The sequence below is a fragment of the Stegodyphus dumicola genome, chromosome 3 (genome assembly GCF_044657685.1).
Source record: "Stegodyphus dumicola isolate Sdum_Otavi_A_Nest chromosome 3, ASM4465768v1".
Classification (NCBI taxonomy): Eukaryota; Metazoa; Arthropoda; class Arachnida; order Araneae; family Eresidae; genus Stegodyphus; species Stegodyphus dumicola.
This window is the reverse complement of record NC_140770.1, coordinates 38,774,076-38,801,078: the sequence shown is the minus strand read 5'-3', so window position 1 is coordinate 38,801,078 and position 27,003 is coordinate 38,774,076. Positions and strand designations below refer to the sequence as shown.

At 30.3% G+C, this 27,003-nt stretch overlaps 1 protein-coding gene across 1 annotated transcript in view; it reads right to left on the bottom strand.

Annotated features, from left to right (window-relative positions):
• LOC118182586 (arrestin domain-containing protein 4-like) overlaps window positions 1-26,466 on the bottom strand; it is a 118,269-nt gene extending 91,803 nt beyond the window's left edge. The window contains exons 1-2 of the mRNA XM_085812779.1: window positions 26,262-26,466; window positions 9,405-10,222 (exon numbers count right to left, since the gene is read on the bottom strand). Of these exons, the coding sequence (XP_085668905.1) occupies window positions 9,405-9,600 (196 nt within the window). The 5' untranslated portion in view covers window positions 9,601-10,222; window positions 26,262-26,466. The remainder of the gene's footprint in view (window positions 1-9,404; window positions 10,223-26,261) is intronic.
• Between the last annotated feature and the right edge of the window lie 537 nt (window positions 26,467-27,003).

Genomic DNA, 27,003 nt, shown 5'->3' with positions numbered 1-27,003 from the left:
TTTGTCCATACTTGTTTAAATATATTCAAAAAGTATCTGCAAAAATATCAAAACTCATCTCAATACAGTTATCGAGGAGTCTGGTAGCTATAATTGTCAATTATCATAATAGAACTTCCCCTGTGCGTTAATTTACTGTGTAATTTTTAATTTGGTATTATTGTTTAAACTGATTGCATTTTCAGCTGGTTATTATATTTATAAGTATTCTTACTTAGGAAAAAACAATGGAAATATTTATTCGTTCGGAAATTAGTTAACTATTTCTAAATAGCAAAAATTACGGCTGTAAATATTTTGATAATTTTCGTTAAAAGGAGCCTATTTCGCAAAACCCTTTGTTACAGATTTCTTGGTTTATTCCTATTTATTGCCACTGGATGAAAATGTCTTCTAATATTCTTCTAATTACGACTGATGAAGAAGGAGGCGCAGTACAGTTTTAACTAACATTGTTGAAATGGGAAGTATTTGTTTCCCTGTACAATTTTACATATAAAAATTTTATTTTCAAAACTATGGATCTTTGACCTGCTTTCTGAATCGAGCTTTTCATAATTGTTTCCTTTAATAATATCCTGATCACTTAAAATAATTGGAATTGCACTTCTAAAGCAATCTCATTGCATGTTTCAAGACTCTATATTGCTAAACTTTTTAATATAGAATCTCTGAATTTTTTCCATTTAGAAAACTGTTTTCATAGTGGACAAACATTTCTTAAAGTGACGAATGCCCTTTTTTTCTGCGCTAGACACCAATGTTTCTGAGTTCTTGCACTTTCAGCATTAGATACGTGTTTCCTAAAGATGTTTCTATGTATCGATCGTGTAACGATCGTCAGCTTTATTTGTCACAAGATTTAATGGTGAAATTCACAGAAAGTATAAATCCATATATCTAAGAGTTACGCTCATTATTATTAGTCAAAAGGGAAAATGTATTAGATCTGCAATAGTGGAAATACTAAAATAGTAAAAATATACGAGATCTATTATGAAAGTGCGAGATCTAATGTGAAAGTACTAGAACTGCTTCAAAACTTTTCACTTGAATAGGTTAGATCCAACAGTTCTTGTAAGCATTAAAAAATTTTTAATTCTTCCTTAAATCAGAAATTTGGCAATCATATTCGTAACCTTTTCCATTATAAGGAGCCATTTTACCGAGCATTAAGCCAAACTCTAATAGACTAATAAAGTCTCCAAAAACTTACGATTAGAAATGTAACTGATAGCTATCAATTCATCTGTTAGGAGTTGCACTGTACACAGCGACTCCTTGAAACGAGATAAAGAAATGCTAGACATCTATAAATAACTTGAGTAAGAGAGTAGATTTTAGAATTAACGTAAATATAACCTTTAAGAACTTCTCGTGGGCAATTATTTACTTAGTTCATAGAATACAAAAGAGTAGCTTTTTTACAGCTCTTATGAGCACATTTTTTCTTAAAAGCATTTCCTTTTATCATAACTTTCAAAGTTATGATGTTATAACTTTCAGATTACCATGACTTTTATTTAAATTTTAAATTAATTTAATTATTACTATATTTTATTTAAATTTCAGAATCTTTAAACCTTAAGTGCTTCGGATTTTTTACAAAGTTTTCTTCAAAATGCTGTTCGTAGTATATGTGGAGAATTAGTTTTATGTTTTTCATCATTATGTATAAAGCGGTTTAATGCCCAAAATATTTATTCCTTTCAGTGCTTTCACATCGAGCTGTACATATTTTCTGTTTCTTACTCAAGCCTTCGTTTTTCTATTGCCGTGATTTTTACTCAATAAACTTCTTTTAAACATAAACTGAAAGCTATTATGGCTTTGAATTGATAAGACGCTTGCAGTTTTTGTTTTTATAACACTAAGACTTTTCTTTTCAAATAGTTCAAAGAAATGTCACGTTACGTATATGAAACTCACAATAATTAAGTGTTGCTATCAGAAGGCGTTAACTTTATGCTTATAAAAGAAATGTACGAAAATTATGCAGCATACGGAACGGCATATTTTTTTCTGCCCTTCCACAGCAACTTTATTGGTTAAATATCTCCCCTCTGATTAGCTGCTCTATCAGATATTTCTGCGCGGTCAACATTTCCAGACAGTTCGAACTGTAGCTAAAAGACAATAAATGCCAGTTAGCAAAAAAAGATTTTTCCAATGTTTTCAGAAATGTCAGAAGTGCTGGAGCAACTGTATATATATATTGTGTATTTCAACTGTATATATATATATATATATATATTATTGCATGGATGTTACTTCGAAGAAAATTGAGTAATAATTTTTACATTAGAAACAGAACTCCTTTACAAGCATTACAGAACATTCTTTATAAGGTATTTCTCCCGCTTTCCTAGCGTGCTTTCGTGGTGTAGTGGTTCTGCACGCTGCGCCGGTATTCCAGAGGTCCGCTGTTCAATTCCCGACGAAGGCGTTGCTAATTTTTCATCTTGCCTGCTTCCAAAAATACCTAATATCTGTACATCTTAACATGCCCACCCGCGGCCGAGAGGTAAAATCGCTGAATGCTGGTAGTTCGGTCCGAGGTTCGAATCCGGCGAACGGGCTGGCTGCATGGGCGTTTTCGTGATTTTCTTCATGTGTCACGTGTATACGAGCCAGTTTCCCTTAGAAAGTCCTCCACGAAGGCATCCCTCCCTTAGGTAGATAGCCCTAGTTTGCTTTGCCGTATTCTCAATAAACCAAACGTACATCTTAACATACTAAATAAAAATTGAATCCACGAAAACAGTTGAAATGATAATTTTAAACATTTGAGGCTTCGCTTAAAAGCAACGCCTACTCTGAAAGCAGTGAATCGGATATCATTTTAAAGATAATTTCATCAGCCTCCAAAGCGTTTCACAGACTAAAATAATCAGCCATTAATCTAAAAGCTACGACAGAAAGAATATCTTTTAAGAATTATAAGTGTCATAAGTATTACAGGAATTTGTATACAGATGTTGTTAACCTTTTTCCAACATTGATCTGTTGCAATTAGAAACTTTGTTGGTCAACCATATGATCGTTAATATAATTAAAAGAGAACAAAAATACCCGTAACACTTTGAAAGGTTTACTATAAACTTTTTTTAAGTAGCATACTTTCAGAAACTCATCACGTTTTTCATGATCATAAACACAATCAAGGGCACGTTGCAAAATGTATCAGTTGCAGTCTACTTGTGTTGCAATTATTTTCCTGTGAGTAGCAAAGTAATGGTCATTATTATTGCACATAATTTTTTTAAAAAATACGTACCTATTTTGCATTATACTTTGCGGTAAATGGTAGGTAATTTTTAGAAATGATTACGGTGAGAATTCACAAAGCAAGATTCCTATAAGAAGTTCTGTATTAAAGTCCCACCCTACCAAGTTCCTCAAGGATAAATAAGTTTCCTTTAAGTTCTCCGTTGAAAGAAGCCGCGCCCTACCAAACTAATTGAGCCTTATGTACTTTGCTGTAATCAACTAAGTAATAGAAAGGACAAACAAGTTTAAATTTCTTTAGTGTTACATTACAAATATATTTCTTTTACACAAACATTAAAAAAAAAAGCATTTGCCTCTTTTATTTAGATACATATATTTTCCATTTAACTATTTGAAAGATAAAACAATACTGTTTGTTTTTCGAAGAAAAGTAAAATGCTTATGCAGACGGTTTTGCAATTAGTCTTTCAAAATTTAAGAGATTTATATTACTGCTTCAGAAGCCTACAAATATTGTACCCATATCCACTGAAAGATAGGAATAAATGTATAGAAAGACTTGCCCCAGGTAAAAAAAAAAATGAAGAGAAGAGCGAAATTAAAGCATACTGAATTTTTATGTAAATGTGATAAGAAAAACATATTTAAGTATTTATTATTAAAATTAATAATTAATATTAATGTGATTTAGAAAAAATAGTATTTAAGAAACACAATTTTGACGTTTGTCTCAGATGCTGAAATTTGTCAACACGTGACGGAGTATATATTTGCAAAATATAAAATAGGAAAGACAAATTCGCATATAAATCTTAAATTCTTACTTTTAAGTACATCACCTCTTCAAGAATAAGTATTGAACTATTTTCCATCATCATTTCTCTCTATTGCGAAAGCTGTTACTCAATTCCTATCTAGACACATTCCGAGCTATAAATACTCCAGCGGTGTTGTGCGCATCGTCTTTCGCTGCTTGCACTGTCCTGCTAAATCACGTCCCTTCCCTAAGCTGTATTTTCTCCATTGTTCAAAGTGTAACTGCGTGTGCAACATTGTGGTGCGCGTTTAGCACCCTAGTGTTGCACCAATTAAGAAAACAATCAATTCTAAAGAACTGTTTCTGTTCAAAAATAAAAATAACATTTTACCCATCAAGGGGGTTGTGATATTTATTCCCGGCAATCATGATCTACTCAGCAGTTTTCTCAGCCACGATTAAAAAGTGAATCGATGAATTCCCGTCAATACTCAATCGTCTGTGAGCTGTCATCTAATATCAAGTTATAAGACTAAAAACTACTAAAGAAATCGTCACACACACAGATATACAGGGTGTTTCAGCAAACCGGTTACAAACTAGTAGAAGAGAGAGTATACCTAGACGATGGAAAATCACATAGCAATGCATAGTCGGAAATGCTTTCTTAATGCGGTAGTGACGACACAAAATACAAAAAATCTGATGTGTACACCACATGACTTCCTTGTACGGAATATTAAATTATACGCATTTCTTTCTTGCATTTTATTTAAACTTATTAGATTGAATTAAACCTACTTCGCCGAAAGCGCATAAACCACAATAGAATAAATGCATTCTTTAAAATTCACTCTATTTCATTACCATAGCGACACTCTGGCGCTAGGTTTACTTAACAGTATTATAGTATTATATCATTCATATTATAACTCAGAATGCACAAAATGTATATCATTTAAAGAATTATCTAATCGTTGCCACATGTTCTATTCAAATACTATAATAAAACTAGAACTATGTATAAAATAAATTAAGCAAAGAAAACAAAAAAGAAACAGTTTTTCACAGACGATTGAGTATTTATCATTTAATTCAGTTCTCACTTCGCGAGAAGGCAAAAATACATAAAAACTCAAAATATCTATATTAAAAATTACGAAGTAAATCTCAAACGCTTATTTCCTCGAAAATATTCCAGAAAGAATTAAGCATGATTTAATTGGCAATAATAAATGAATGCGTTATCTTTGTTTTTGCGAAGCTAAGTTTCTCTAGATTGGCAACAAATCCACTAGTCTCCTGTTTCAAATGTAAACATCAATGGCCGCCATTAAAAATAGTCTTAGCGGAAATGAAACAACTTTAAAATTGCTGATAATTCTAAAAATATTGCACACAGATTTACTAAAGGCATAAAATCCTTAACCGGAAGATAAAAACAATATAATTCAATCATTTTTAAAGAAAAAAATGTACAATTTACAAACATATAAGAGTAAAGAAACTGAGATCACTGAGCCGGGTAATAGAGTGGATATATATATAAATATATTTATATACGTTTGGTGCGGCCGATTGCAACCACAATACGAGGTGCACATGTACATGTTATAGCAGTCCTATATACAAAATTTCAACGTTCTGAGGCTACTTGTTTTTGAGTTATGCGAGATACGTACGTACATACGTTCGTACAGACGCCACGAAAAATTCCCTTCAGAATTGATTTCAAAGCAGTTTTATAATTTTTGGAAGGAAAAAATATTTTATTCTGTCCCTTACGTACAGATATCACGCAAAAACATCGTGAAATTGCATTCGCTAGCGGTCAAAATGGATATTTTCGTTGAAATATGTTGCCTGAAACTTTTCGCGATTACAATACTTCCTTTTTACTTCGTACAAGGAATTAAAAAGGTAGGACACGAACAGTGTGACAAAATATGTTTTATTATGTCAAGTATAGCAGAAACCAACAAATAAGAACAAAAACATACAACGATGGTCATTAAAGAAGGTGGTCGAAATTACGACTCCAGGTCGGGATGCAGGCCTCACATCACCGGCGTGTGGAAGATCGCATGGAAGATGCATGGTTCCTGTCTCTTGGTCCGGATCGTAAATTCTAACACCTTCTTTGGTGATGATCGTCTGTTTTTGTTTTCATTTCTTGGTTTCCGCTATACAAAGCATAATAAATATTATTCTCACTCTGTTCGTGTGCTTCCTTTTTTGTGCTTTCTGTCGTCATTACCGTGCCTCTGAAAGGACTTACTTTTGAGAGAGGTCTCAAGATGCACCCAATTTGTTCTAAATGTCAAAATGCACCGGCATCACCGGCACATATCCTTAAATGTCTGGAGTTATCTCTTGAAGACCTTTACAAGTCTCCTAAGCTTGTTTTCGATTTTCTGAAGGTGAATGGACTCGTGAACGTCGTCTAGTATATTCCTAGACATGGAGATTAGTAACAGTAAGAACAACAACAACTACCGTGCCAGGAAAACGTTTCCGACCATACTGTGCTATGTGTTTTTCTTTTTATACATTCGCTCCTCTATGGCTCCTGAAAGTTTGTAACAGATTTGCTGAAACACCCTATATACATATATGTGTGCGTAATAAATTGGAAGAATGACACTTACAGATGGATGAGGCCGAATTCAACACAATTTTATTATTAGATAAAGCAATTCTGAAAACGCAATATTTGATTCACTCATCATTATGACATTTTTTAAACTTAGCTCATCTTAAAGCAATGAACGATATATAGAAGCGAGCTGCGACAGTGTTAGTTAAACGAAAGCTAAAGCGAAAAAAGGAGCCGCATTCAGAAGAAGCGTGAGAGAGTGTTAAAAACATCTTAATCGGCTAATCTTATTCAGTGACTGGATAAAAAATATCTGCCTTTGCTGCGCGTTGCGTAAGATGGCATGATGTGGATTAACTTTGAAATGACGCAATGTACATTGATATGATATGAATACTTACTATTTTTAGGAGAGAAAGGGGAAATGTCAGTATAAAAATGAAAAATATAAGGGAACTAAGCCAATTAAATTTAGAAGTTTGTTGCCATATTTTTATCTTATGTTTATATACTATAGAGAGACCATCGTAATTTGAAAATATGGCAGGAAAAATTTAGGCTAAAGTACCAATCAAAAATTATTACCAAATAACAGTAATATCAAATTAAATTCCTTCTTAATCTATGTAACAAAACAAACTGTAACAAAATAGCAGATATAAGATACTTTAATGCCATTGTATGTAAAGTAGAGAGACAATTTTTCTTTTTCTTTTTGACTTGTAGATTTTATGTAATAGGAAAATTTATTCTAGCCGATTAGAAAAGTGCCGGAATGTATTTACGTAAATAGTTAAGTTGAATGTACAAATGGCTTATTAAAAAAAAAGCTTCATCAGCAATGATCAAAATATGTTACCGAAATATAAACAAGCTATTTCTTTAGTATTAAAGAGTACAAATTTACCTTGAAATCTCAGAAAAAAAGTATATTTATTGTGAAACCTCTTTTTTAGGCGAAAGAATGCTCTTCCAGTGAATAAATAAATATAATAAATTCATTGAAACAGGCGTTGTATCAGGTAAGATTGCCACAGTTATAGTTTTTACATGCTTCAACTTTTAAATGTTCATCTTTCACCTTTTCATTATCAAAATTTATCTTCCTACGAAATTTCAAATATCCTGAAAAATTACACTTCAACAGAAGATTTTTTGCGTGCTTACTATATAGCATTTGTATTAGCTCTCTTACAATGGCTGTTTCATTTTTCCGTTTTTTCCTAAAACAAGATTTAACAATAGCCATTTTTGGCAGCTGATATTTTTTTAAGGAAAATAAATGTATTTATTTGATATGGTGTTTAATGCAGGTGTGTCGATGTGGAATCGTTAATTGTGTTTGTCGTCTATGACTTAAAATATCCCTGAACGAAAACATGTCTATGTGGCCTGCAGCAAAAGAAGACGAATATGACAACCTCGAATTCCCTCTCTAGGGATCCTGTGTGTAAAACTGGAGGGGATGAGTTGAGAAAGACATACTCTCACTGAGATTTTCCTCTCTATAACCTATGACAGTAACGTTTGTTTTTCGACTATGATTCTTTATGGGATTCGCCAGATAAACATATGATAAGAACAGAATAAGGGATATGCACAATATTTTCTGAATACGCAACGGCAAAATGGCAATAGCTAAAGCATGACGATGACTGATGACAACATGTACTAATGAAATATGTGTGTTGACCTAAATCTTTGATTTCGAATTCTGTAAAATATGTATATTTTCTTATTTTGATTTTTAATAAAAAAGTTATAATCTCAAAATAGAAGAGTTTTAGATTTTTTTATTGTTTAAAATAAATTTAAATAATATTTATTAAAAAGTTAATTTAAATTTCTATTTATTACTTTCACATTAAGCAATCAATGTATTAGGACTCAAAAATTTCAAATATTTAGTTTGTTATAAAATTTAAATACTCTAAAAATTATTTAAGCTTTCAAAAATGTAAAAAAGAGCGGTATACTGTTTCAGGCCATTACTTATTGCATATTACTTTTTTTAATTTATTTATTTATGCATTCATATACAATGACAATAACGCATTAATACAATTTTATTGATATTCTATGTACATGTATATTATTAGTCAAACTAATTTGAAAAAAACATACGTTCAGTAAACTTGTAAATCATGCATGTTCAGATACCTTTTTTCTATAAAAGACGAAGAACTTTAACATGTGAAAAATTCCTAACTTTTAGGTTTTATTTGATAGTTGAATGTAATTGGTATTTGAGTAAAGTAATTATTATCAGTATTACACTGAAGATATTGTTCACGTTTATAACTTCAACAGAGTGAGGATAAATATTAATTTCCAAATACATTTTATGTAACACCTATTAAAATGTATAGTCATGTTGTAAAGGAGGGTGTAATCTATTTATGAGAAGAATGAAAAGTTTATGAACAGAAAGTCCATGTTTGTTTGTTTTTTTTAAATGGCAACTGATATATACTAAAAATTTAATTAGTCATTATATTGCTTTCTTGCTCCTGTAAAAACTAATTCTGTTATTGCATTGTTTTTATTAAATAGATAATCAACAAGGAAATTTGAACATGAAAAAAATTAATTAAAAAACTCTAATTATTTAATAATTCTTAATTTAAAAAGAAAAATTTGAAACACTCACAATTTTTTCAAATATTATCTATTTTTGCAATAGCATATTATATCAAAACTAAAAGCATAGTCCGGTTTATAAAACAAGTAAATAAAATTACATTGAGTATCGATAACACCAATGAAAATATTAATGTTAATCATCTCAGTATGTGAAAGAGTATGAATGAATATATTTACCTGTTACTGGAGTATCGTTGTCGAGTTCCACTAGAACACTACCCGACAAAAAAGATCCTGGAAGATATAAAAGTGTCTCATTGTCCAGTATAATAATGAATTTCTTCAATTTTTTACTCGTCCGGTTGATTGTAATTTCTGTCCTAATATGACCGTTAGTTGCACTGTACCACATACCGGGATCTTTAATTTGCATCCACAATATTCATTTATGAAACAAATTTTTTTGAGTTTGTAACTGATAGAAAGATTTAAAAAGTTGGCACAATCAGTTCATTTGAAAACAATTATCTTTGTAAACCTTCTATACCACTTCTAAGTGGAATACTGATTTAATAAATATTTTCATGCTGTTTTTGTTGTAGGCAAGGAAGGTTTTACAGCGTTTGTCCTTTCTTGAAACTGTCGCAAACACTTTCTACAAATCTACAGAAACATGGTCATATCTAAAGACAGGAAGTACTCCCACTCGAAATCGAAGTACAAAAGTGGCGATAATATCTTCATAATTGCAACGAAAGGCTTTTGGGAACTAGAGAGATGAACATCTGAAGATTACCAGCAATTTGCACTTTCACCAGAATCGATTATTTCCGCTTCGGTGAGCTGATCAAACACACTTCACTCGGCGAGTACACTGAAGTTCTTGCCAGTTCGCACCTCCAAGTCACTGGCCACCCCAAATGCAGGAAGGTCAGCTTGCGGCCGCAACTGGTTCCGGTATGCTTAAGTTGTTTCTCCTGCAGGCATTTCCCACTCGCTCTGATGTTGAAAGCGATGACCCGGTGTGCTTGCTCGTCTCCGTCCCTTTCTACGACCTGCGAGGTGAGGGAAAAGAGGAAGATTAAAATAAAAGACTGAAATGCGAAGAACTGTTATGTGGACAACAATGGACTAACTTATCTCGCGGTCTGACACAAGGATCGCACAGTCTTGACGCGTGGTTAAAGGACTTCAGAGGAAAACAAAAAAGGCCGTTGGGGCATCCGGGATCATTAACAACCCACATTTTTATTATGGAACACTATGCAATGAATTATCTGATACTGATTTCAGACAAGTATCTCCTCCTCCAACATTTATTATCGATTCACCAAGGTATTTTGCTTTTTAATGTTTGAAATGAAATGAAAGCTGTTTTTGCAATGTGTAAACATCAAGGTTTACTCTTGTGATGAGTTCGGATCTGCTAATCACATACATTTTATAATCGTTGAAAATTGTTGTAGCTGTAAAACAAATCTGCACAAGCATCTTTAAATAGGCTTAAAAAAACTTGAGCATAAATAGAAAATTTTGTTACAACAAGCATTACTCTATAATTAACAGAAAATATGCAGTTGTTAAATGCTAACAATCTCTGAATCCGTATAGTAAATATTTATTAAAGTAAATATTTGGCAGACGGACATTAAATTTCCTTTAACAATTTCTTTAAAATAGTTAATATGTATACGTATTATTATTGTATTATGATAATGATACACCTACATATTTTTAACTGTTATTATTGCCATTATTATGCTATAATGCATCATTATTATGTAATAAAATTCGTAAATTCTCAGAAATTAATCTCTTAATCGAGTCGTAAGGCATCGTTAGATCTCTCTTGCGTGCTTGTATGACGTAAGCACATCCAGGTAGTACTGAAAGACAAATGGCTCAAATTCCATGTTTGAATTTTCATGTTTCCCACGCTGAAAAACATAAATTTCTCTGTAGACTCATTAAATTCGTTAATATTAATTTTAAAATATAAGACAGTTCTGCTTTCCCTTCCTTTGCCAAATTTGGCCCGATACTGCAAAATGTTAGACTCCTTAAAATGATGTAAAATATTGTCTAACACAATATTGACAATCAAAACTTCTAGTAATTCAATAAAGTTATTTCGAGAGGTTTTCTAGAATCCATCCACATTTTACTTTTTTACTCCCCACTAAGTAAATAAAAACACTGATAGTATATCAGAGTCTGTTTAGACATTCAAACCCTCAAGTGCTTGTAGGTATGGAGTATGAGATAATGATGTTAATACATTTGAGTTACTTGATTTCTGAGTTTTTTTTTTTCTCTTTCTTAATTATGTACATATATATATATGATATTAAATATATTCAGGAGGTCATATAAAAATAATGTGATATAAAGTTGTAGAGAGAAATATGCAGAATGAGAAGTGAAAAAAAAGTGCAGTACCATGAGTGGAACTCGAATTCTAGAGCTTATGATTGTTAACGGGGCGTGCTTCCCAATTACACCGAAGGTATGCAAGAGTTACTTGGGAGGCGGAAACCCAGTCGCTAAATTCTGACGAAATCTTTCTGTTTTCTGACATACACTTATACTATTAAAAGTTGCTTGTTTATTTATTAGCTCAAAGAGGCAATTTTCCCAGAAGGGCTATTAATTTCGTTTTGGGATTTTGCGTTGATTCACTTTAAACGGCGAATCGCTTTTTAAATTGTTGCCACCAAATATTAGTGCCTTGTATTATATTTAAAGAAATTAAATAATGAAGAATCTGCATAAATGTATGTATGTGTTCTCGCATTGTGATAAAACAACGGTACTTAGAGCCATCAAATTTTGAACGACGTACGTCTCCACCGAAATATGGGCATCTGGAAGCCCAAATTTGGAATATGTTTTTTATCTGTTTCATATTTTATAAAGTATTTATGAGTTTTTGATTAAGAAACTCAGCGATTTCAAAGAGAGCAATGGCAACACTATACGGGGGAAAAAACATTTGTATCTCCATCGTTAGAAACTGTGTATCGGAAATTCTAAAGATGTGCTTTTTTAAATATTTGGTGATATTGCTGTTGAATTGAATTTTATGCTTTAAGTGCAAAGAACATGATATTTAATAAATAAATGTAACTCGCAAAACGTTAAAAAACGCTCCTTTGGGAGTAATATAAAATCTGAATGCTTTCAGTTTTTTTTTAGTCCAAAGGGATTTGAATCCCGAAGGATTATTAGTTTCGTTTTGGCATTTTGCGTCGGACGGATAAATGTCGGTTCACTTTTCAAACTGTTGCCATAAAATGTTAGAGTCCTGCATTATATTTGAAGAAATTAAATAATGAAAATCTGCGTAAATGTATGTATATTTCTCACATTGTCATAAAATAACGGTACATAGAGTCATCGAATATTGAATAACGTAATCCTCCAACGAATATGAGCATGTGGAAGACCAAATTTTAAATTTTAAATTTGTTTTATGATCGATTTCCTATTTTTTAAAACTTTGACGAATTTTTGATTAACAAACTCAAGGATTTCAAAGAGAGCAATGGCAACGTTGTGCAGAAAAAACATTTTTATCTCCAGCGCGTGAGTCTCTGTATCGGAAATTCTAAAGATATGCTCGTTTTAAAACTATTTTGCGATATTGCTGTTGCACTGGATCTTATGGTTTAAGTGCGAGGAACATGATATTTAATAAAGAAAGGTAACACACAAAATGTTAAAAAACGCCCCTTTGGACGTAATTTAAAATCTGAAACATTTCAGATTTTTTTTTAAATTTTATTTTATTTATTTATATTTTTTTTTTTTAATAATACATTTTGAAGAAATATATATAGTCTTCAGATGGGTGATGAAGCACGTTCTGATGGCAACGCACTGCTCGAATATAATTATTTAATACTTTCAAAACATTAAGCAATTTCAAGCAAAATTCATAATCAGATACATTGTGATAATATTGAATTTTTCTGTGACTAGGCGCACTTTGCAGGTTCAGTAAATAATGGGAAACTATTAAATGCTGATATTTCGATTTCAAAATGCTTTTTAATGTAATTTATTATTTTATGGAAAGACACGAATAGCTACCTGCAGCTAATAGTCTAGTCTTATTTATTGTACTGTATCTACAAATAATCAGTAATTGTAGCAGAAGCAGTCTTTGTAATCTCTTTTGCATCAACAGTTTAATAAATTCCTATCCATCTTTCTGTGATGAGTAGTTTCAGGTTTATAGCAAATCTTGGAAAACACATTAAGAGATTGAAGCGTTTGGCACTCTGGATTTTTCAGGTCTTAATTTAAAGTAGAAAAGAAAAGTAAGTAATTTAAATCACTTTTTAGTTTGAAGAAAATTTTACATGCTTTCTTAAACTCAAATTCTAGTAGTAATATCTATTATCTATATAAAAACAAACATTTCTAAAAACTATTTCCCTTCATTTCTCGTACACTCAAAGCACTGCATTGGAGTAATTTCATTTTAACATTATCGGCATAATAGAACATTAAAATTTTTTTACTTCCTTGTAAGAAATAAAAAGGAAGTATTGTAATCGCGAAAAGTTTCAGGCAACATATTTCAACGAAAATATTCATTTTGACCGCTATCGAATGCAATTTAACGATATTTTTGCGTGATATCTGTACGTAAGGACAGAATAAAAGACTCTTTTCCTCCAAAAAATTATAAAACTGCTTTAAAATTAATTCTGAAGAGAATTTTTCGTGGCTTCTGTACGAACGTATGCATGTACGTACATATCTCGCATAACTCAAAAACGAGTAGCCTCAGAACTTTAAAATTTTGTATATAGGACTACTATAACATGTAGGGTTGCAATCGGCCGCACCAAACGTATATAAATATATTTATATATATATCCACTCTGTTACCCGGCTCAGTGATCTCAGTTTCTTTACTCTTATATGTTTGTAAATTGTATATTTTTTGCTTTAAAAATGATTGAATTGTGTTGTTTTTATCCTCCGGTTAAGGTTTTTATGCGTTTCGTACTTCTGGAAGCAATATTTGTACAATTATCAACAATTTAAAAGCTTCGCAACACAAAAATAACGCCTTCATTTATTATTGCAAATTAAATCATGCTTAATCCTTTCTGAAATTTTTTCGAGGAAATAAGTTTTTAAGATTTACTTCAATATTTTTAATACAGATATTTTGAGTTTTTATGTATTTTTGCCTTGTCGCGAAGTGAAAACTGAATTAATTGAATGAGAAATACTCAATCGTCTGTGAAAAACTGCTTCTTTTCTGTTTTGTTTGCTTAATTTCTTTCATACATCGTTTAGCTTTATTATAGTATTTGAATAGAACATGTGGCAACGATAATTTTTCGAATGATATAAATTTTGTGCATTCAGAGTGTCGTTATAGTAAACAAATATAGTGAATTTTAAAGAGTGCATTTATTCTATGGGGGTTTATGCGCTGTCAACGAAGTAGATTTAATTCAATCCAATCAATTTAAATGAAATTCAAGAAAAAAATGCGTATAATTTAATATTCCGTACAAGGAAGTCATGTGGTGTACACATCAGATTTTTGCATATCACTTTTAATAATAAAGGGATTAAATCTTTCATTTTTAAGGACATGTTGTCAAGAAAAGAGAAAAATAATTGCTGTTGCGAATTATTATGTCGTTTAGAAGGCTAACAAACAACTTGACACTTCGCGTTCCACAAGAGAATTTTAATTTACTTAGCATTATTTTAAAAACGTTCTCGATGTTTTCATGTCATGTAAGACCATATTTTATTTTAAGCTAACAGGTAAGATTTTATTAATTCATTTCTTTTGATTTCTTCCACGTCTAAAATTAGTCAGTTTCCACCAAGTAATGAAATATTAGCATAAAATAAAAAATGCAAAGAAATCTTGCCAAAGTAACACATATTATTGCTAACAGCGGTCATTTGCTTTTTATGCTTCGTTAATATTGTCCTGTGGATAGTTAAGTTTGAAATGTTGAAAGAAAAATGAGTTGTTCTGAAGGGTTGCACTGTAAAATTTATTTGAATTATTTCTTAAGTTAAACCTATCCTATCCTGGACATCTGCTCTTCGTTAACTTCGCCAGAAATATAAATCAAGTGAGCACAGGCAAATTATACCAAGTGTGCTGTATATCTGTTTTTACTGGCCGGTATGCTGTGATGATTGTTGGTGATTTTAACTTTCATTGGAAGGGATCTTAGCTAAACAGCTGCGCTCCTTTTTTCCCCGCAAATATTTGAACAATTGTTGTCTTCTCAGGCCTTACAAGCAAATTTTAGTTTCTCAAACATATTTCGTTTCTTTTAGCTTCATCCCGATCTATAAATAAATATTATGAATGATCCTTCTCGCTGTCAATAAAACTATTTTTCATTCTGTATCCAGTGCTGAAATAGTAAATTTTTTTCATGATGTTATTTCGTGAATTTATTTTCAGATTAATAAACATATTAATATTCACCTAGTAAAACTAATTTTAATCAAATTAAATTTAAAAAAGGTGGTAGCTATGACAGCTACAACAGAGTCCTTTATACTTCCAAAGCAACCTCACCAGCATTACTTTATTTTAGACTTAGAGAGGAAAGATGAAGGGTACATCCGATTAAATTAGTTAATTGGAACACTAATGTTTTTGAGTAACTAATTTTAGATTAACTGGCTAATTTTAGATTAATAACATATTAAAATTTAATGTCTTATAGTTAACTTTAAATTATCTGAAACCCATTAATGGCTTCAGCGTTTTTAAAATCATACGTTTCATATATTAGTTTATTAAACCTGGAATTTTATAATATACCTGACGAAAAAGAAACTAAATCATCTTTACTCATTATTTCAATGCTCAGCTGTTAAATAAATGATTATATTATTAGTAAGGAAGTATGTAAATTGAGGTTTTTTACTTATCTCTCATATAACCTGGCATTCTGAGGAGAAAAAAAAAGAAAAGAATTACGAGCATTAATGGTCCTTAATTCTTTCCCGCAGCAAAGTAATTGCACGAAAACACAAGGTTTGAGGACACCAGTTTCTAGATGTATGAACAGTGAATGATATGCATTCTGAAGAAGTGATCTATCCTTATCATTCTTGAATAACAAAATCAAACTCTAAATAAAATACTTAAAATTCTTTTCTCTAATATATCGCCAGAAATTAATGCAAGGAAAGATTTCTAAGCGGCAGATTTTCGATAAAATAAGAATTCTGCCTTTTTCCAATTAATAATGAATTTCATTGGAATGTAAGGAATACGAGCGATGTTTAATAAAACTTATCTTTAGATTTAAGAAAATTTATTTTGATAATCTTATAGGAGAGATTTACATTTTCTTAAATAATATCTCATCTGAATTATATATTAAGGAGATTAAAACCTCAAAATTGACACCACAAAATTTAGCTCTGCAGAGCAATTTTGTCTGAAGATGCCTGATAGTACCATTTCTATCTTGAAACAGTAAATGTTTGTATTTAAAACTCATTCTCGAAAATGAATTTTATCATTTATTAAACTTGGTTATCGAAAGGTTTTAATTATACATTTCCTGTTCTAAATTTTCCATTTCAATGCTTTTTAGTTAATAAACAATTTTTCTAATCAGTTCATTTTTCAATGATAGTTTTAAATGGTAACTCGTTTTAATGATAATTCATATGGTTATCTTCCAAAATATAATAGATTTTGCTTCAAATATTTACTAGAAATAATATCAATTACTCACTGGAAATAATTTGAATTTAATTCAGCAGCGTTATGTAATAGGATACTTTCACTGTTCTGAAGTAGATCCTCTTAATTCTTGAATACAAAACTTTTGTGTTTATAATCTTAGGTATGTAATTCTCCTTTGCCCAATTTCTATTTCTGCAATGATATCTTTTTGGATTATTTCTGTAATGATATCTATTGATATTTTATTACGTGAAAAATTTTGAAAAAATAAGAGAAAAGCTTGTGGAGTCTACGTGTTCTCAAGCTTACAATTTGAGTAATTTTATTGACAACTGTGTGAACATTTGGATCGTTTTAATTCTGTGGCTTGTAACTGCAATGAGTAATTTTCAAATATTTTCTTCAAACTTTCAACAAAAACACCTAAAATGGTAGTTTTTATACCTAATCTATGTGAGCAAAATTTATTTTCATCATAATTTCTGGCGCTTCGCTTCTCTGATTTCATTCTACTCCCTGTCCTTTCTCACAGTTTTGATACAGTTCAGCATAATGACTTTTATTACTATAATTTTCTAACAAAACACCTTGATTTCCTTTGAACGGATGAAAACCATCAGAAATTTTCTCTACCACTATCATTTTCAGTATATTAGTATTATTCACATCATTTACAATAACTACAAATCTTTTCTTTTCCCTGTTGAAAGCGAAAGTATAACTATTTTTTTCGCCATCCTGGATTTACGTTGCCTTTATTTTAGTAATTTATATTCTTAGTAAATTCTTACTCTAATCATTACAAAAATAGATGTAATTTCTGTTTACATATAATAGTCTCCCCCCCCCCAAAAAAAAATATACTTAGTTAAGAATGAAATAATTTTGCTTTTCTGAATACAAATACGAAACATTTTTTACTAGTTCAAGTTTTCTTTATTAGTACAAAGTGTTTATTATTTTTTGAAGATCCACAGGATAAGACTTTTATGAAATACCGATGCTTCGTTCAAGAAATACAGATGGCTTTTTCTGGTTAGGCTTATTAGTGGTAACATGGTTTATTTTATAAGTAATATAAGTATGTCGTATAGTCTTACTTGTTCTTATTTATTGCATAATTTTATAAGGTATAATTTAAGCAATTAGATGTGGAGAAACTCAATAATCTTGATGAATTTTTGTGAACATTATCACCTTAGCGTGATAATGACATTTATCACCTTGGCGACATTTATCACCTTGGCATTTATCACCTTGACATTTATCACCTTGTTGACATTTATCACCTTGGCGACCAAATTTGAATACAAAAATAAATCTCAAATGTTAATTAGCGTCATTCAGTTTAGCACAACGAAGTGCTAAACTGCTAGTCGAATACTGCTAGAATTAATATACCACTGAATAGAAAGCTGCTCTAGATGTAAAGATATGTATTTAGCATCATCAACAATACAACAAATAAACTAAGTAAGTTTCTCAACGTAATGAAATTATGTGTGAGAGATGTTGAGTCAACTTCGTATGAGATTGCAATCATATTGTTAGATGCTATTTGAAGCTTAATAATTAAGATAGAAATCAGTTGTGTTTAATTCCTCATAGTTTAAACTTCTATAGAACATTTTTAAAATCATAAATCTGTTTTACAGAAATATCGTATTAAGAGTCTAAATTTAATGATAGTAAAATCATACATTACTACTAACTTAAAAATTAGGATAGTAAAAATCAACCGTCCGTTTTCCAAGCAAAGGAAAATTAGTAACGATGTTATCTAAAAACAAGTGAAAACCTACTGGACATGCCGCCTGGATACGTTAAGTCCTATTCTCTATCGTAACGTTTGCCGCTGAAGATGTGAAAACCGTGGGCGGAAGTGAAAAAGAACAGTTGTCAAGCTGGATTATCCACCACCGAAAGTGGGTTGATGAAGTGGGTTTGGTAAGTTCGTGTTTCATTAAATGCTCAGTCAGGAGCCTTTAAGGTCAAGAAAGAGTTGCAAAGCAACAGAGGTAAAGAAAACATAATAAATAAAATAGATTCTGTAGCTGACAACATATTGTTCTTATTCAGCTTTTTCTTGTAACTGTAACTGATATATCACATTAATGGTTTGAAACTGACAGCACCGTCCTTTTCTTCTTTGTCGTTCATTTACGGTATTACGGAACTTTTTGACTTAATTAAATAATTAAAATAAGTTTTTCATGAAACAAATCAACAGTTCTTTAATTAAAGTTAGCTTTTCAGAACAAATTATTTATGTAAACAGTAATTTTTTTTTTCAATTTTTCTTTTTCTTGCGATTATAAATTTTAGAAAAGTTAGTCACAAATAAACACAATGAAATGAATTATAGAAACTAATGAAATACTTTAAAATGTTATTTTAGCAGCTAGATTTGTACGCCATGTGCATTGAACTATTTTATGTAACAATATCGCAGTTAATACCAGGATCGAGAAAGGATTTTTCCTAATAATAGTGTTAATTTGCCTTTAAGAAGCTCGCTGTATGCACATTTTCAACGAGAAGATTATCTTAGTCTTTAATTTATTGGTACTTGTCTTTCTGATTTAGCAGAAGGAAATAAGCGTCTAAAAGTAACAAGAGATTTTACCTTATTTTATTCTATATAGTTGAACTTCCAAAAAATAGTTCCATCGGTGCATAGAAAGCGAAAACATTTCTGACATCCTTATGTAAGAAAGAAAATTTTAGTGAAATGGAAGTGATTCGACAAGACAGAAAAACTAAGTGCCGAAAAGAATTTATGTAGAAAATAACTTCTACTGGAATATTTGTTACTTGAAAATTTCGAATAAATCGTTTATTTTCGAAGCACATGCTTCAGTTTATCACATGCCTTATCTTAAAATAGAAGAAAAACTTCTAGAAAAGTCTGCTGTAAATGGACACTTTTTTTTTTATCTTTCAAACAACGACATCACAACAGTTTCTCTAGAATCATTTTTCGAATCTCTGAGGGATATCACTGAGATGATCAAAATATTTTGAAGTGAAGGTATTGTGATCTTTAATGGATAAAGCATCTCATCTTTTCCACCAAAGTTGATGAAATTTTCAGCTATGTGCGCATGTATATAAAATCACTTTCGAAATGTATCTCGTGAATTATCGAAACCTGTATCATAAATATATACATATATATATAATTTTCCTATCACGAAATTTAAATAAAATTTAGGAGCTTTAATCTAATTAAAATAATTTATGTTAAAATATTTCGAATATTTGCATGAATGCTGGAAGATCAATAAAAATACCATTTGTAGCAACAACGTGTGCCACTTCGTCCATGTCCGATTCCGAAAGGGTTCCATACTCTAAACTTTCCATATAACCCCAAAAACGCTTTCTGTCGCGCTTCATTCTGGCCAGACTTCCTCCAATGTCCCGACCCCTCTTGTGGGTCGGAACTGCACATGCTCCCCTATATCCTAATAATATTGTTCCATGTTACCATGCTTCGAATCTCCATGCACATTTCTGAAGAATAGCTCTGAAACACCCTGTATATTTAAAAGAGATGTATAATGATGTGTTTGAAAGGAAGATTTCTCAAATATTTTTCATATGCAATATGTTTTTAACAGACGATGTTCTTCGTGGCATTTGAACATCGAAGAATTGTTATTGATGTAAAACTGCAATATATTACTCATTAAACTAATACAGTTATTAAAAAATGAAGAAATATCATTTGAAAATAAATTACGCAAAATAAATTTTACAAATTGTAAGTTTCTTTGGAATATTTATATTAAATTTAAATGTTTCTTGATAAAACTTCATTTATTTAAGCACAAAAGGAGTGCACACAGTATTGATTATATAAACAAAAGCACCAATCATCTAATTATTCATAAAAAAATTAAATTTTAAAATCCTTCAGGATCCCAATTAGTTTTTACCTAATTTATTTTTATTAGTCTTTACGCCTTTTCCTTGAGAATCCATGTTTGAAACGCGAATAATAAATTACTGTAATTTTTAACTATGGTTGAAGTAACTTGGATTTATATATAAATATGGATTATTAAATTCAATTCTTAATAATATAGAATTTTCTAAATTCCTGAAACTCAAAATGAACTTGTACACTCATAACTAAGTTGTATGTTTAAGATTTCCGTTTCATGGTCCCTTATCGAAGATGAATATTTTACTATGCAGTTAATAAGAAGAATTTTTTTTTTTTTAATCTTGTTTTAGCAAATTTGAGGATTTGAAAAAGTGAAACCAAAAATGTGCAGAACTGTTAAACACCTGAAAGGAAACCTCTTTCTAAGTGTTATTGTTTTGGTTAAGTGAATTTCGTGTCCTGGCATAATAAAAACTATTCTTGCATCACAGAAATATTTGTTGTAATCCAAGTGTGCAGGCAATACTCGAAGTCGAATTGCAACTGTTCCTTGAATAATAAAGGCTTTTCTTTGTTAGATAACTAAATAAGTTCTATGAGACGATAACTTATGATGAAATAATATTACAGCAAGGTTTTTTTCATACCATTTAGACTGCTATTTTTAACAGCTTCTTTTAAATACGTAATTCTGTTTTACATGTTTAATTTCTGGAAGATTATTTCTTAAACTAGAAGCTTAATCCTAATGGTTTAGCTTAAAATTATTTTAGGCTTTAAATTGGAATCAGCGTGTGAAACTAAATTGCAATTTTTTAAATTTATAATTTTTATATTTTTCAAAGTAGTAAGAGTATTACATTCGGAAAATTATATGATAAACTTGGCGAGATTTATGCTGTAAACTGAAATTTTTCTGCTAATGCTAATATATAACATCAGAAATTCATATTGATTAAAATTACCGTTCACTTCAAAACTAAAATCATGTAAATTGAAGAAAGTAAATTACATACATATAAAAATAATTGGAAGTCTGCAAAAGATAGATTCAAAAATAAATATACATAATTAAACAGAAGTATAGGAATAGCAGATCCTTTAGTTGTAATGATTATTCTTACCTAAATAATATTGAAATGATTATTGACTGGTTTAATTAAATGATTAATATTACCTGCTAATCGTTAAATGTTACCCATTTAATACTATCTCCTGGTAGAGAAAAATTGAATTTAAACATTGTAGACTTTTCTCGTCGTGACAGACATTAATAGATTTTTCATTTTCCTTTGTTCAAACAGTTTACTATCCTTACCAGAGAAATGAAAAAGTTAGCCTATAAAAACTCAGATGCACAGATAAAGTTCACTTCATGTTTTCTCTTTTAGTTACAACAATAATGAGGTTTGTTTGAATTATACAAACTTTTCTAATCTGAATTAAACCTAAGACATCTTTTCCGTAGAAGGTTAACTTTGCGAAACGTGCTTTTGCCGTACTCGTAATGTGTTAACGACGCAAATGGCGTAACCTCCGCTTTCGAGAAAGATTTACTGTATTAGTAGAAGCTGAAAGACTTGACGACTGTAAAACTAAGTTAATCCTAAATGTTTTTAAAAAATGCATTTAATTTTGAAAAAAATTAAGCTGTCTTCACAAAAGTAATTCTATCTTTGTTAATTAATTAAATTAAGCACTTTCATTTTGGTTAATTAATTTTAAATCAAATCAAATCCCAGAAGTTTGGAATGGGAATTAAATTTTCCACACAGTAATTCAAGCTTTTGTAAAGATAATTTAAAAGTAAAGCCATGACAAGTGTAGTTACCATCAAGAAAATATTCTAGGTAAAACTATATTCTGAAAACTAAATCATTAAAAGATTTTTTTTTCATTGAAGGAAAACGGCGAAAGACTTTTAAGTTGAATATTTTTAAATTGAGGGAGTAAACAAATAAAATCTAAAATTACATCAAATCTCGACAACAAAGGTATAAAAAAGAAAGGAAATCCTAGTAATAAATCATGTTATAAGAAACTTGAAAAATGTTATCTAATTAAATGAAAATTGTCTTTTTAATTTGAGGGAATGATAGTAAAAGAGAAAATTGAATGAAAGCTAGTAAAAAAAACTATTAAAAGCGAATAAAAAAAATCACGCAAGATAATTAAAAGTTTTTGTAGCTCTCAATGTTATTTTATGAAATTGGAAATAAAAAAAATAATTTATGAACAAAATATTTTTTGAAAAAAAAATTTAAAATTGCGTTTCAGGCTTAAATATGTTCAAACATTTAAAGATATTAAAGAAAGATAACAGATTGGAAATATTTCAGCAATCAAGTAATAAATTAAATTAAAAAAACCTAACATTTTTTTTTTTTATCTCAGATCAAAATATCTTACTTTTTAAAGAAAATTAATCACTAAACGCTTGACAAAACAGAAAAACTAAATGTGAAAATAAAACGTGAAAAATTAAATGGGAAAAAAACCGTTTGCCCAGGAAACAAAACGTATCTGAATATCTATAGTAAAAGAAAAATAGTATCAGAATAGTAAAAGAAAAAATCTGATGTGTACACCACATGACTTCCTTGTACGGAATATTAAATTATACGCATTTTTTCTTGCATTTCATTTAAACTTATTAGATTGAATTAAACCTACTTCGCCGACAGCGCATAAACCACAATAGAATAAATGCGTTCTTTAAAATTCACTTTGTTTACCATAGCGACACTGGCGCTAGGTTTACTTAACAGTATTATATTTCGTTCATATTATAACTCAAAATGCACAAAATTTACAACATTTAAGGAATTATCTAATCGTTGCCACATCTTCTATTCAAATACTATAACAAAGCTAGAACGATGTATAAAAGAAATTAAGCAAACAAAACAAAAAAGAAACAGTTTTTCACATACGATTGAGTATTTCTCATTCAATTAATTCAGTTCTCACTTCGAGAGAAGGCAAAAATACATAAAAACTCAATATCTATATTAAAAATTACGAAGTAAATCTTAAACACTTATTTCCTCGAAAAAATTCCAGAAAGGATTAAGCATGATTTAATTGGCAATAATAAATGAAGGCGTTATCTTTGTTGTTGCGAAGCTAAGTTTCTCTAGATTGGCAACAAATCCACTAGTCTGCTGTTTCAAATGTAAACAATCAATGGCCGCCATAAAAAAAAGGCTTAGCGGCACTTAATCAACTTTAAAATTGTTGATAATTCTAAAAATATTTCATACAGATTTACTAAAGGCATAAAATAAAAACCTTAACAGGAAGATAAAAACAACATAATTTAATAATTTTTAAAGCAAAAAATGTACAATTTACAAACATATAAGAGTAAAAAACTGAGATCACTGAGCCGGGTAACAGAGTGGATATATATATAAATATATTTAATATACGTTTCGTGAGGCCGATTGCAACCCTACATGTTATAGTAGTCTTATATACAAAATTTCAACGTTCTGAGGGTACTCGTTTTTGAGTTATACGAGATACGTACGTACATACGTTCGTACAGACGCCACGAAAAATTCTCTTCAGAGCAGTTTTTTAATTTTTTTTTTGGAGGAAAAGAGTCTTTTATTCTGTCCTTACGTACAGATATCACGCAAAAACATCGTTAAATTGCATTCGAAAGCGGTCAAAGTGGATATTTTCGTTGAAATATGCAGCCAGAAGCTTTTCGCGATTACAATACTTCCTTTTTACTTCGTACAAGGAAGTAAAAAACCATAATGAAACTGAACGAAATTTTTTAAATATCTAATCTCGTAAATTTCCTTCTACGGTACAATATAAATAGAAAGTGAAATTTATTCATCGCTAAATTATAAAATGAGAAAAATATTTGAAGCATTAAAACTGAAAAAGTTAGTTAAAAATCTGTTATTTTAAATTGTAAGTGTAACTGTAACTAATGAATATAATCGCGTAAAAGAAAAAAATGTATTAGAATACGAGTATTTTTGCAGTTAACATCTATGGCCCGCTCGTTAAGAGATATAAACTATCCCAACCGGAAAGAATTTTTAATAAAAATGAACACGTTGTCTATTACCTCAGGTTATCAGTAATCCTTTCAAAGTCCTTTATCTCACAAAACAAATGAAAAGTATTTCAGTCACTTTCTTATTTGCTTTTTGTTGGGTGATTAAATTATGATGAAACAATTTCGCTTATCACTCGATATTTTTCAGTACAATGGAGAACAAGCGCCATAATATTTTTCAAATTGCCCCAATATTCTGCATACAATTAAAACAAATACTTATGCTCAAATATATTTTATTTTGAATATTAAAGGTATTCCAAAAGAATTCATGTAAAAATCGTAGAAATAAATGTAAAGTGCTATTAACTTATTGCAAATGTACCAGGTAACAGAAAACTAGACATTTCCAATTTAAAATACTTTCCTCTCATACCTGCAAATCATTTTTAGCCTAAGTGTATCCAAATTATTACGCTATTTCTATTAGAGTTAATTTGAGGATAAATATTTAACTGTTGCTTTTAAGAAAGTGTCACAAAAAGCGTGTGTGTTTAACAATCAAAGAAAAGAAATTTGCTTAAAGGGAATTTTAAAGCAATACTATAACTCAAAAAATCTGTGAGCTGCCAATAATGAAGTTTGAAATTTAGAATGACTGACATGTAATTAGATTATATGAACCAAAATAATTTTTTAAAAAAATCTGCAAGGTTTCAGATTTTAAATTACGTCTAAAGGGGAGTTTTTTTTACATTTTACCTGTTATATTTATTTATTAAATATCACGTTCTTTGCACTTAAACCATAAAATTCAGTTCAACAGCAATATCGCAAAATAGTTTTAAATTGAGCATATCTTTAGAATTTACGATACAGAGACTCACGCGCTGTAGATAAAAAGGTTTTTTTCTGTACAACGTTGCCATGGCTCGCTTTGAAATCCTTGAGTTTTTTAATCAAAAATTCGATGAAGTTTGACAAAGTATGAAATCGATAATAAAACATATTCCAAATTTCAAATTTGGGCTTCCATATGCCCATATTCGTTGTAGGATTACGTCATTCAAAACTCGATGGCTCTATGTACGTTGTTTTATCATAATGCGAGAAATGTACATACATTTATGCAGATTTTTTATTATTTAATTTTTTCAAATGTAATGCAAAACTCTAACATTTGGTGGCAACAGTTTGAAAAGTGAAACTGACATTTATAGTGATTCAACGCAAAATCGCAAAACGAAAACAATAGTCCTTCAGGGACAAAGCCCCTTTGGACTAATAATTTAAAAGAAAATTCTAAAATACGTAATCAAAATAAAAATTTAAATAACCTAAACTACTGAGATTAAGAATTTCTAACAAGTGTTAGGATTTTTTATTATTAATACAGCATGTTACATTACTAATAAAATTCAGCATGCGAAAAATGCAATAAAATATAAAATAATATTCCATCTCATTAATAATTACCTGTGCATCAGAAATATGTATCCCTTCATACTCTTCAATGGTAAATCCTCAACATCGTTTGGAGAAAGCATTTCCTTCAAGCGTTTTTGCATTGGTGAAATCGGGTATAAAACATTCCCAATCGAACATCGCTAGATGTTCGACCGTGAATATATTTCATTTCAATAATTTTCATTGAGGCGGGCGCATCGGTTAAACTCTTGAAGCGTTAATTGCTGTGACCGGAAAACGTATCCCACATAGAATAGAATACACTTTGGGATGTAGTTTCGCATCACTTATTATCCTGCACGAATGATTATTGCATTCGTTCCGGGTGTATTCATTCGTGCTTTCCTAAGCTTCACACCATGGACTTATTTCCTTATAATAGTCAGTTTGTAGTCATGGATTAGAAAGCTCACATAAAAGCCACTAAATATGGAAATTAAATGCCTGTAATAAATGTCACTGCTCCTAATCTTAGTTTGCTCTAATTTAGCTTTTGATAAATGGGTTAATTGTTGCCAGAGTGATTAATACAAACATAATTCTAATCTTTCTTGTAGAATTCGAAGTATTATTTGCCATTAACACGGATATCAGTCAAGTGTAACATTAGTAATCCCCCATAATTCTTTCCAACAATATAAAATATCTTACTTTTACTTATTGTTAATGGTTTAATACCTATTGCATTTTATTTTATCAAGTAGTTCAGGGTTGTTAAACAAAATACTAAAAGTATCAAAAAGATGTTCGT